General features: G+C 40.2%; 1 protein-coding gene and 1 pseudogene across 1 annotated transcript in view; one reads left to right on the top strand and one right to left on the bottom strand.

Annotated features, from left to right (window-relative positions):
• The window catches only part of LOC145764984 (uncharacterized), a 92115-nt gene extending 80213 nt beyond the window's left edge, over window positions 1-11902 (bottom strand). Inside the window, exons 1-4 of the mRNA XM_082576703.1 lie at window positions 11687-11902; window positions 1983-2147; window positions 1386-1538; window positions 285-515 (exon numbers count right to left, since the gene is read on the bottom strand). Coding sequence (XP_082432829.1) covers window positions 285-515; window positions 1386-1538; window positions 1983-2147; window positions 11687-11902 — 765 coding nt within the window. The remainder of the gene's footprint in view (window positions 1-284; window positions 516-1385; window positions 1539-1982; window positions 2148-11686) is intronic.
• Window positions 9478-10005, top strand: LOC145765653 (protein FAM200C-like; annotated as a pseudogene).
• Window positions 11903-12744: the final 842 nt, after the last annotated feature.

Genomic DNA, 12744 nt, shown 5'->3' with positions numbered 1-12744 from the left:
TGCCAGGTATTGGAGATCCAGGATGAGACACTGGCGTTGTGCTCCAGCAAGGATTTTGCTTGATATTTTAGGATAATGGAATGGAGTATCAAACCCATATCGATGGACTCAAAGGCACTTGCTCGACAATAAACCTTATCTCATAGTTTACGATTTATTATTATTTTGTTGTAATATGGTTAGCCCAAATAAGGGGATTACAAAAGCCAAAGACACAAGGTGTACAAACAAACTATAGGCAATACTGAAGAAACCACGAAACTAAGTAATCACCAAGTCACCACCTTTCTTTTTTGTTCTTCTTTTAGCTTCTTCATTTTCTCGCGTTCATACTCGCGTGCCTTCTCTCTTTTAATTCTTCGCTCCATATCTTCATTCTTTTCTTGGAGGCGTAATGCTTTCTCTCGTGCTACCAGCTTCATCAGCTTCTTTCCTTTTAATATTCGAATTTTGTCTATCATTGTCCTCACCTGGAGCGCACGATTGATGCGAACGGTGATGGGGTTGAACGGATCCTAGGCACAAACATGATAATAATATTAACATTTATATATATTATAGCGCCACATCCACAGTGCAAACAATGTGCTCCTGAGCGCTGTATATGACGATGGTGAGATAATAATAATCATTCAGTGATAATATTCAGTAAAATAGAATATTTTCAAGGAAGTTTTTAAATTGTTTAGGTTTTCAGCTTTTTTTGTACAAATTCTGTAGGTAAACAATTCTGTAGGTAAACAGCAGCTAAATAAATAACATTTTTAGTTAAAAATATCTTGCAACCATGACAATGGTTGGTTTTTGAATCTTTATCTTCGGACTGAGAAAGCTTGAGACAGATTATTCCTGGCGGTTTTGCATACTTGCAGAGGCATTGAACCATTAATGCAGGCCTGGTTGCCGTGATTGGCAGAGTAAAATTTCAGCTTGTTGTTGAAGTGCTTTTGCCATGTGTGAACTAATTTATCCACCAGGTGTTGAGTAGGAGCGATCTTCCTGGCGTTAGCAATACCTGAGCTTCCCAAGCTTAAAATATAAATGCAAAAATAATGAAAAAGGCAATATAACGCAAGAGAACAACTGCACGCCCAGCAAGCTGGTGCAAGAGAGAGGCCCAATTACGGATCCATAGGATGCACTGCTAAATAATTATAAAGTCAAGACAAATGTACAACCAGTCCAATTGATGTCAAGCTATCTTGTTGTGTAACTTTGTTGTGTTGTGTTGTTGTTATTGTGTAAGATAACTTGACATCAATTGGATTGGTCGTACATTTGTCTTGAACTTAAAATATAAACCAGGTAATGGTCATAGCATCCAACATTTACTGTAGCCTGTAATATACAATAATAGTTTAGTCCAGTCTAAAAAGTATAGCTACTTTTTTTTTCTTTTCTATCGAAGATGTAAACAACAATTTCTTTTTGAACAATTCTTTTCTGTACTCTTCTTGACAAATCTTGTTTAGAAACTCAATACTGAGCTGCTTTAGATACTGCCGATACAGATTGTATTCCTTCAAAGTGCAGCTGACCTAAAAACAAACAAAAGTTTAAACTATACCCCTTTACTATAATCCAGAGCTTCCCAAACTGTGTGCCGCAAGAGGGTCGCAAGCGTGGTTCAAACGTATGGTGATTCGAACATTGTAGCAATAGCGTAAAGCTGCAAAGTGTTACACTACAGGTTATATTATAAATTGCTGTCGATAATTAACTGCGTAAATCGCTTGATCATCAGATGATTGCAAAAAGGAGGTGCCTCCCAAAAAGTTTAAACCAGTTAGTCGACGGTGTAGCAACAATAGGCCATGAAAGCGCGATTGTCGTCTTGCTCACAGTGAGAACGACTGCTTCGAACCAACGACAATCGTCGTGATGCGCACTTAACAGGTTAAAGTGCTTGTGTCCACAGCACCGTTTTTCTTTCAAATTTTATTACTTGTATCCTATAGCCATGCTAATAGCTCACAGCTCACCTTGTAGTCGGGGGTTATCATTCCCAGACCTTTCATCTTTTCGACAATCAACGGTCTTATCAAGTAGTAGCGCTTCAGATGATAATCATGAAAGCATCTGTAATCATTGGAAATATACTCTTCCTTCGGAAAGCGCAAGTCAAATCCGCATGACGGTTGATGAAGCTATAAAATTGCCAAAAAAGAGTTACCCACAAGCAATATCTTTCCTGTTCCAATAATAAAATATTGTGCTGGATGTCACTATGATATCACTGAAACGAAAATCATTGTGTTATAGTTTAACAGACAAATGGTGGCTTAGTGGTTAGTACGCCCGCCTCTGAATCGGTAGGCATGGGTTCGATTCCTTGTCGGGTCATACCAAAGACTTTTTAAAAATGGTACTGAATCTACGAACAATTCCTGCTTGGCACTGAGCAATCATGGAGTGGATTCGGGTAATAATGTACTCAGTTGCGCCTCTATACGGCTGCATTGACACTGTCTGCTTTGTGAAGCGCTGAGAAGCAACGCATTCGCGATGGATTCAGCGGCAGCGCTACATAAAAACTAACATTATTATTAAATAAATTGGAAGTGAAATTAACTCATCATAGTCTAACAGCTGGACTGCCAAACGGAAAGACAGCAGTAAAGGAATTACCAGTCTCTACCTATCGAACTTAACGCAATTGTAAGTTCGCATAGTAAATCGGAAATACAAACTGTTGATTGACCACGTAGAGTTTACTTCGTCCACAAATATAATATAATCCCATCTTAGCATGGGGAACGAAGTCTTTTTGCAAGTTACTCTTTGAATTAAAATACGTAAAAAATACATAACGTTATGTTACTCAAGAGGCTACTGTGCATTTTCCGCTTGTTTAACATCGTATATCGTATTATATTGCGAGGGCTTTACGTCAACTGTTCTGAATAATTTGAAATAGTTCGGCGTTGAATAAAATGAGTGTAGATATTTATATCCACTGCAAAGCTATGGTAATGAAAGGAAACTTTGTTAATTCTCAAGTTATCATAGCTTCCAGAAAATGTTTTGGAGAGGTTAGGCTACTCTACATTCTACAACAATGCTCCCGAAGCTTTTTCAGCCCATTTTTAGGCAAACTTTTGTTTGGGGGCTTTTATAATAATCTTCTTCTTGCGTTTGAGGCCGCCACAGATTACGTTGTTACATCCAGGCGCAGCAGCCAATGGATTGTGTATTCATCGAGCGTTGTTAGGTCCACATGTCTATCTTGTGGTCGATATACAGGACATTGATAGATAATGTGGTGTGCAGTTTGAAAATCTAAGCCACACGCACAAGATGGTGAATCGGCGAGGCCCCACTGGAACATGTTGCTGCTAAAACGGCCCACTCCAGTCCGCAGGCGATTGAGCTTCACCCATTCCTTCCGGGGTAGTTCTGCTCCAGGTGGGGTGTTGGTATTGGGAAGGACTGTGAATTGGGTTGGTCTTGCAACTTCTCTCCATTCACGGTTCCAAACTTCGGAAATGTAGAAGTTCGATTTGCACATAGCTGCAGCATGTCGGGAGAACGGGCGTCGAGATTTCAAGCGCTGGGGCTTTTGGGAGTGCGAGTTTAGAACAATCTGGTTAAGGAGGCGGTCATCCCTTGACATAGCTTGTAGGACCAGACTACGTACGTGGTTTTCCCTACGAAGTCTACCTGGGGCGATGCCTGATAGTACCGGCAGAAAGTCAGTGGGAGTTGGAAGCAGGCAACCGGTGATTATTCTCATGGTGGTGTTGAGGGCAGTGTCAATTTTGGAAGTGTGTACGCTGCGGCACCAAGTGGGGGAAGCATATTCGGAGGTGCTGTAAACAAGTGCAAGAGCACTTGTACGGAGTGTGGATGTACTAGCACCCCAGGATGTTCCAGCTAGGCATCTCAGCAAGTTGTTGCGTGCTGATAGCTTAGCATGGAGGGCTTCAGCATGGTGTTTGTAGGTTAATTGTCGGTCGAGCTTCACTCCTAGGTACGTGGGACACGGATTGTGTGGGAGTGGGTTTCCGTTGAGAGAGATTGACAATTGGCGCGTAGATTCCATGTTGCAAAGGTGAAAAAGTGTGACGGTGGTCTTTGCCAGGCTCAGTTTCAGCATCCACAGCTTCAGGTAGTCTGCGATTTGAGCCATGTCATCTGTAAGTGCTTCCTCTACCACATGCCAGGACTTATCAGAATTGAGTAGTGCCAGATCATCAGCATAGCCGTACTGGCGTGACGTAGTCTCTGGCATGTCACTAATGTAGATGTTAAATAGTAGGGGTGATAAGCATGATCCTTGCGGAACACCGTTTTTTAAGCGGCGGGGCCGGCTGCACTGCCCGTCACTCGTCTTAAGCAAAAAGGTCCGATTTGCAAGAATATTTGCAAGAAATCGCACTAACTTTTGTCTGGGATCATGCGGAGGAGCTTTAGGGTTAGCCCTTGGTGCCACACAGTGTCATAGGCAGCAGTGAGGTCCACCAAGATTACTCCTGCTTTGTTGCCCTTCTCAAAACTTTCCTCAATATCCTCGGTAAGTTTGATTGCTTGATGAGTCGTAGAGCGTCCGTGCCGAAATCCAGCTTGTTCTTTTGGTAGCTGGGGATCAACAACTGGCTCGAGTCTAGTTAGCAGGAGTCGTTCCAGGATCTTATATGGGACGCAGAGTAGTGATATTGGGCGATAGCTCTTGGGATCATCAGCTGGCTTGTTTGGTTTAAGTACTGCCACTACAGTTGCTTTTCGCCAGATTTTAGGTATGGCCTGGAGGGTCAGGCAAGCAGAATAGAACTTTTTCAACCATGCCAGACATTTGGAGCCACAGTGCTTCAAGAATTCTGGAGGGATGTTATCGGGCCTTTGTGCTTTCCCGCTTTTAACTTGTTTGATGGCAGACGCAAGTTCTCTGGTGCTGAAGGGGGCTGACAGATGGCCATCTGCGCTTGGGGCGTTCCAGAGCCTGCTGCATTCCTACTTCACTGCAAGGGCGTGCTTCTTGTTTGCCACTTTACATTTGCCATTGGCTAGGTGCTGTTGTGCTATGGCGTTAGCGGTTACAGGGCATCGTTTAGGATTGGAGGTGCGGCCTGTAAGACGATTGAAGGTTTTCCATGCAGCTCTGCTTGAGTGGGTGAAGTCAATGCCTTGCACTGTATCTTCCCAACGCTGCTTACGTTTCACGTTGAGGTATTCTAACAGATCAGTGGCAGTCATGGATGTCTCTTCACTGCTTTTTGAGGCCAGGAACGCATCGTAGCGTTTGTTGCATTCTTCGTCCCATGATGGTATAAATTGACGACGGAATCCACGGGGGATGGACTTCTTTGCTGCCACGAGTAAGGTTTTGCAGAAGGCTTTATAAGACTTCTCCAGTCCGTCAGAAGTTGGTTCTGGGAGGTGCCGGGTTTTCTTTTCAACCAGGAGTGTGAACTTGGTCCAGTTTGCCTTTCGAAAATTCCACCTCTTCACAGGTTTGCTTGGGACTAGGTTGAATGGGTTTTCAGGGGTGATGAGCGATGGTCTATGTTGGGACTTAGGAAAAGGGCTAAGGATGGTACGGTTTGGTAAAGGTCCTTTTAGGTTGTGCAAAGGCCAGATCTGGATTGGTTGTTGTTTTCCATCTTCCTGACAAAAAACTGTCTGGTTGTTTTGGGTTGAACATTAATTGGATACCAGTGACAGCTGCCCATGATTCAAGCGCTATGCCGTCTGCATTTGAGTGGCGGTAGCCCCAGGTTGTGCTGTGGGAATTGAAGTCTCTGGCATATATGCATAGTAGAGCAAAGGCGGGAATGGAGTTAGCTTGCAGACGTGTATTTGGTGGTTTATACACGTTGATCAGTGATCACAGCTGCGCCTTCGATTTCAGTGGCTGTCCATTCAACTTCACAGTTAGGGTTGGATGAAGCAATCGGTGTCCACTTAGCGGAGTTCTTTACATATGTGGCTATTCCATAAATATTGCTATTGGTGCATGCTGCCAGGGTATATCCACTGATCTTTGACTTCGATACTTTGGTGGTGTGGGTTTCTTACAGGAGTAATGCAGTCACGTTATGCTTTTGTGTGAGATGTTCTAACTTGTCGCATTTAGCTTTGGTAAGGCCTTCAACGTTTAGCTGCAAGATTGTTATTCCGACTGGAGGATGAATTTCTCTCATTGGACACCGGGGCCGAGGGTTTATCCTTTTACCACCCCAGGTGCCCTGTGAGTTGCGGTCTCTGACTATTGCCATTCGCTTCATTAATTTGAATTACCAGGACTCACCACGAGGAGGTTGGCAACATGAGTCCCTTCTGAACTTTATAATAATGGATTAGAGGTTACTTTATAGTTACGGCAAAAGAGTTGCCAGATGTAGCAACTTGTAATAAATTTAAGCAATTTAAGTTATCCGGTATTGAACGCAAGAAAATAAATCGGTGCACGCTTTTGTATTTTGATAATAAATAATTATTTTCGAGGTTGCGCTTTAACATCTTGAAAAGTTAACTTAAATTCAAGGAATAGATTAAATAAAATATTTCCCAATTCCAGTTAACTTCTGGACTGATGTGTAGCCTAACCCCTGGACCGTCAAAAAGTGAATCTGACGTTATTGATGTCTATAGCTTGACATAGGTATTTGACAGAAATTTATTCACGACATGACAAATCGATGCATTTATTTAGCATTCCGCACTAAAAGTGTTACCATACGGTTTTGAAAATCAAAACAACGATCTATTGTGCTGGAAATCTTAATTTTTGTGAATGTTTTATTGTTTAGGCTATTATGTCTTTTTTTGCATTAATTATTTTTAGTTTTAACGTTGGCGTTTTACATTGACGTGATAACGAGAATGAGCTCTCGATGTAACTTCAGCATGCAAGCCAGGAAGAAACAAATTGAGAGTGTAATTTATAGATGCGATTTGTTGCCATAAGATGCCATAGACAAAAAGAATCTTTCTTTTTTAGCCATGGTGAATATTCTACGGTAACTTGACAAAGTAAAGAAACTTCCTTAAAACTTTAAAAACTCATCGCCAAATATGATTCTGTCATTAAGCAACATATTTTTTGTGTCATTATACTGAGAAGCGGAAAAAGATGCAAAATATGTTGTTTTTATTTAATTTTATTAGTTCTGGAGTGACTCAGGCGAGCGATTTAATGAATTTTGTTTGGTCAAAATTTTTTTGGTCAATTTTGTTTGGGACAAATGAGAAAAATTTAAAGCTAATAACGTTGAGTTTTCAAACTTTTCTAAAAAATCATTAAGTTCAAGTGAGTAGGCTAACAAAGCAGCAGTAGTAAAATGTTGTGACTGTATGTGACTCAAAGCAGTACGGTATGCTATTTGCTGTGTTAAAGCTTCAGGCTACACATTAAGTTGACGTTTCTATTGCAAGTTTCAAACTTACGTTTATAAAACCGTAACTAAGATCTAGACCAGTGGTTCTTAACCTTTACTATCTTGCCGAACCCTTACGCTAATCGGCAAGCTTTCGTTGAACCCCAACTATTCGCTGAGTCACAAAAACAAAAATCTACCACATTTAATAGTAATACATTACTGTATCAATAAGACTTCTGTTGTTTTTTTTCTGAGACCAATAGTAAGATTCGAGGCTTTGTCTCGAAAACAGCAATTCTCATGTCATTTTCGCATGCAAGCCGGTTTTTTTTTTTTTGCTTTAACATCCACCAGAATACGTATCCTCGCATAAATAAATAGTTACAAATGCCATGAGAACTTCAAGGGCAACTTTTGTAATAGGATAGCTTTTTATTTGTTGGCACCAAAACGTTTGAAGATTTGTTGTGTTGAAGTTTCTTTTTAGCACCTCGCTTTCTTGAAGCTTGATAATGTCATCCAAGTATGCACTGTTTATATCTGCTGTTGTAGTATCATCAGCAAATGGTTGACGTATCCATGCTGGATATTGCGGTTGCGCAGGAAAGTAGTTTTGAAATGAACTTCTGCAAATGCTCAATAAATACTGGCTTCAGCCTCTGAACTTCTGAAACTTTGCAATTAATTGCTGTATCGGAACTATACTTACTCCCTCGTCCAGACGTGGAAAGTTAGCAAAATTGTTGTTTTCCAATCGCTGCTACCACAACTGCAATTTCCTTTGAAAAGCATGCATTTGCTCTTCAGCTGCTATTACATTTTTACCACTCAAACACATTTTTACCGTCAAATAGGCCTACACAGATGTTGATCAACCATTAGGTAAGACGCAATCAAGTTTCGGCTGGACAATATTTTCCCAAAAATATTCGCTGATATACCATTCAGTAGGCCGTGTGTTAATGTTTCAGAGGACGTTCGCGCCGAACCCCTGAGACAGCTTCGTCGAACCCCAGGGGTTCGATCGAACCCTGGTTAAGAACCACTGATCTAGGCTAACTGTCTGCTTATCGATCTTGCTCATTGAAAGTGATTTTGTCCAACAAGTATTTTTTTTATTTCACTTCTACTACAAAAGCTGGTAGGCTACTAGACACATTCTTTCTTGAATGAATAAAAGGATAACAGGCTACTACTGTATATTTAACGCTTATTATAGTCAAGTGTTGTATGAACTGCTGTTCTTTTCTTTTGGTGGGTTTTTATTGATTTACAGGTGCCTTTCAATTGTTTATGTAAGAGTGAAGGTATTAACTTACATTGTGAACAGGCTTGTTTTCTCAAAGTGATAAATATGCCCAGTTTGGAAGAAGTGATTGTGGAAAAAGAGCGCATTTTGTGCAAAAATTCAAAGGCGGCAGATACAGCTGTTGCACCTCTGCTTAACCCAGTGGTTCCCACACTGTGGGCCATGGCCCACTAGTGGGCCACGAAGACGGTTTCAGTGAGCCACAGAGTTATTTGTAATTGAACTTATACTGTTCCTGTATTGTTAACAATTTCTAGATGTTTTACCGAAAAATTTTAACTGCCATTCTTAAAACTGTCTGCCACGGGGAGGAATTGTTACGTAACAATGAGTTTTTAAGCTTGCATGTGCCAGAAATCGTACTTAAAAATAAGCGTTCTTTATGTCGTGGACTGATAGTTGTGAGGTGCAGAGCGAAGAAGAGATTGAATAAAAATTTGCAAATCGAGACATGCTAAACTAAATTACTAAATACTAAATTATTCAATGGCAAACAAAAGAAAGTATGATGATAGTTACGTTAAATTTGGATTTACTTCGTTAAATGATCATGGAGTCGAAAAGGGACAGTGCGTAGTATGCTACCGCGTCTTAAGCAATGAGTCATTGAGACCGAGTAAATTGAGAAATCACCTGGAAAAAAATCATTCTGAGTTGAAGAATAAAAGCATTGAATATTTTAAACGACTAGAATCTAGCTGTAAACGTCAACGACTTGACAAAACTGGAAACTTTCAACAAACTGATCAGAAACTTACAGAAGCATCTTTCGTTGTTAGCCAAATTATAGCTAAGCAGAAAAAAGCTCATAATATCGCTGAAACTGTTGTTAAACCGTCTGCACTGGCCATGACGAGAATTGTCCTGGTTGATAAACATGAGAAGAGTCTCAAAGCTATTCCTTTATCCAATAACACAGTAAAGAGACGAATTGCAACAATGTCAGAAGACATTAAGGAACAAGTAATAACTGAAATAAATAAATCTGCTTTTGGTCTATTCGCCATCCAGCTGGATGAGTCTGTCGATGCACCTTCAGTTTCTCAACTTATGGTTTTCGTTCGCTATGCAGTTGACACCTCTGTAAAGGAAGACTTAGTCTTCTGCTGTGCTTTGAACACCAGCACAAAAGCATCAGATGTAATGGAAAAAGTCAACCATTTTTTTAATGAAAACGGAATATCCTGGGACAATCTGTGTGGCGTGTGCACTGACGGTGCACCTGCGATGCTTGGTTCCAAAAGTGGATTTAAGGCACTTGTGCAAAGATAGGCTACTGGCGTTATGTTTACTCATTGCTTCATTCACCGGGAAGCTCTGCCTGGGAAACTTTACCAAGTGGTCTCCAAGATGTGCTTAACGTTACTATTAAAATAGTAAATTTTGTGAAGAGCAGCGCTTTGCACACTCGTCTATTCAGAAAACTTTGTGAAGACATGGAATCTGATCATAAAAACCTTTTGTTTTACACAAAAGTTCGGTGGCTCTCTAAAGGGAACGTTTTATGCAGAGTGTTTGAGCTCCGCGATGAGTTGGAAATCTATTTAACTGATGTAAAACCTGAGTTAGCATTTCACTTTACCAATGCAAAATTTATTGCTTGTTTGGCATACTTGGTAGATATTTTTCATTCTTTAAACACCCTTAACCTGAAAATGCAAGGAAAAGAAAAAAACATTATTCAGAACATGGACTTGATCAATGCGTTTGTTGAAAAATTGGCAAACTGGAGACGAAAAGCTCAAAACGGCAATTTTGCCATGTTTAACAACCTGTCTGATATTTACGAGTTAAACGATGAACTAAAGACCAATATTGTTCAACATCTGAAAGAGCTGGAAAGCGAATTCAAGTCATATTTTCCTGAAGTTAGTGCTGATGACCTATCACTTGCAAGAAATCCGTTTCGACTTTCCCCTGAAAATGTGGAAGATGAATTGCAAGACCAATTGATTGAATTGAAAAACGACTCCAGTTGCCGAGATCTATTCGAAACTTTGCCACTCACGGAATTCTGGCTAAGCATGGCATCATCAGATCCAGAAATAAGCAAAACTGTACTTAAACAGTTATTGCCTTTCACTTCTACATGGTTATGTGAATCTGCCTTTTCAGCGCTAGTATGTATGAAGTCCACGCAACGCAACCGCCTTGAAGTTGAACATGACATTCGCTGTGCTCTTTCGACAACTGAGCCAAGAATTTCTAAGCTTGTTGCTAAAGCGCAAGAGCACCCTTCCCATTAAAAAATAAATTGCAAAAAGCCATTTTGTTTGTTTTTGTGTTACATGTCATATAGTACAGTAATTAGGTAGTAGAACTTGGCCGATTAGCGTAGTGGTAAGAAACATCGCTATCTGTGCTGGAGGTCTGGGCTTCGATCCTCGGGCCAGTCAAATCAGGCACAGCGTCGCCACTTAGAAAATTGCTAGGGCCTATAGTGCTCGCCCATATACAAGTGTATAAAATATTTTGGGTGGGCCACGAACTTTTTTTGAATCAAAATTTAGGCCACGGAGTAAAAAAGTTTGGGAACCACTGGCTTAACCCAATGCTGTTTCATCACAAATTGAGCCTTGAAAATTACATTTGCAATCGGTATTAACTGCAAAAGGTATTGTGCTCACTGGACCTAAAGGAAACTGACACGAGTGGAAGCCCAGAGTTAACCACCAAGCGTTAAAAATCGTTTCTTAAGTTACTTGCCTTTTCTGGCAATGTTTTTTTAAGCAAATTTATGCGTCAAAAGTACAAATCATGTGAAAATAATGCTAATAGTTCAATACTTTAATATAGAATTGTAGAAAGATGTTTTTTCTCGATTCAATGATAGATATTACAGCAACAGTGTAGTAAAGGCATAGACCGTACGTTAGTTTTTAACACCACTTCTCGTAATAATAAACCACAACTTGAAAGACTCCTTTAAAGTAGGCTATAAAACACTCCTAAATTAAAAACGCTTTATCGAAAACAAAGCAGTCGTGTACTTGTCTTCCAGATGAATGAGCTAATGTTACCCGACAAGCAAAACACGCATAAAATTTTCCAAGGATACCTTTTCTCCTAGACCAGCTGTGCGCAAAACCATATTGTTTCCAGGTACCAGCGGCAATTTGGCGCCAAGAGGAACATCTTCGACATTGGGCTTCCCGGATTGAGCGCTCGTTGCTGAAAGACATCTTCGCTTTAACTTGGGAACCATCAACTTGTAGTTGATTAAGTCATTTCCTTCCAAAGTGTTCGAAACATGTGATGCCATTTTTATTTCCATCCAAGCATTTCTCTTAACTAAATTTTCACAAAAGTTTCAGTGGTGCGGCAATCTTGTTTATGATGTCATAATTACATCAACAATTCCATTTTTGTAAAATGGAGCAAATTCCTTCTGGTGAGTTTCAGACTATAAAAGCAAACTGCGTAAAAACTAGGGTTGCCAGATTGGGCGCTTTTACGCCCAAATGGGCTACTTTTGATTTCTCCAGGCGCCAAAAATTCGCGTTGGGCGCGCTTTTTTGGATGGCGCCCAATTGGGCTCCTTTTTTTTAAAGTATAATATAACCTTTTTATGTAAAAATTGTGTCATGTTTAAGATTTTTACCTAATTCGTAGTTATTTCATTGAGGAGGAGCATTTTTGGAGGCCTCGGTCAGGCAGGGTTACCAATTTGGTAGGCTATAAAGATGCCAATTTTCAAAAATGTGCATGTTTAGGCTTTAATGTCTGGCAATCCTGGCAAGTTAAGTGATCCATGTTATTATGAAAATGCAGTGAGTGGACATCAGTTCAGATTTGTTTTTATTTCTGACCATCGCAACGAAAAACAATGTACGGTATGTCAACATAGCAGGGGTCTAGAAAAAGGTAGAAACGACAAAACACGGACGCTATAACGTGCATGATGCCAAAGCAGGACAATCAGTTATGGCATGGTCGCAACACTTTAATAAAGTTTTTACAAAATGTAGAAAGATGAGAAAAAAATGGTTAGTGAAGGCATTTTTTGTGTTTAGGTACCGGTGTAGCAGTCCAAAAGTTACTGAGTGCCAGGAGTGACAAGGGTTGCCAAATATTACATTTAAATTTTATTTTATTTTGTTTTGAAAAATAATTAAA

Source organism: Aplidium turbinatum, chromosome 2, assembly GCF_918807975.1.
Source record: "Aplidium turbinatum chromosome 2, kaAplTurb1.1, whole genome shotgun sequence".
Lineage (NCBI taxonomy): Eukaryota > Metazoa > Chordata > Ascidiacea > Aplousobranchia > Polyclinidae > Aplidium > Aplidium turbinatum.
The sequence above is the reverse complement of the archived record's forward strand: the minus strand, read 5'-3'. Positions and strand labels throughout refer to the sequence as shown.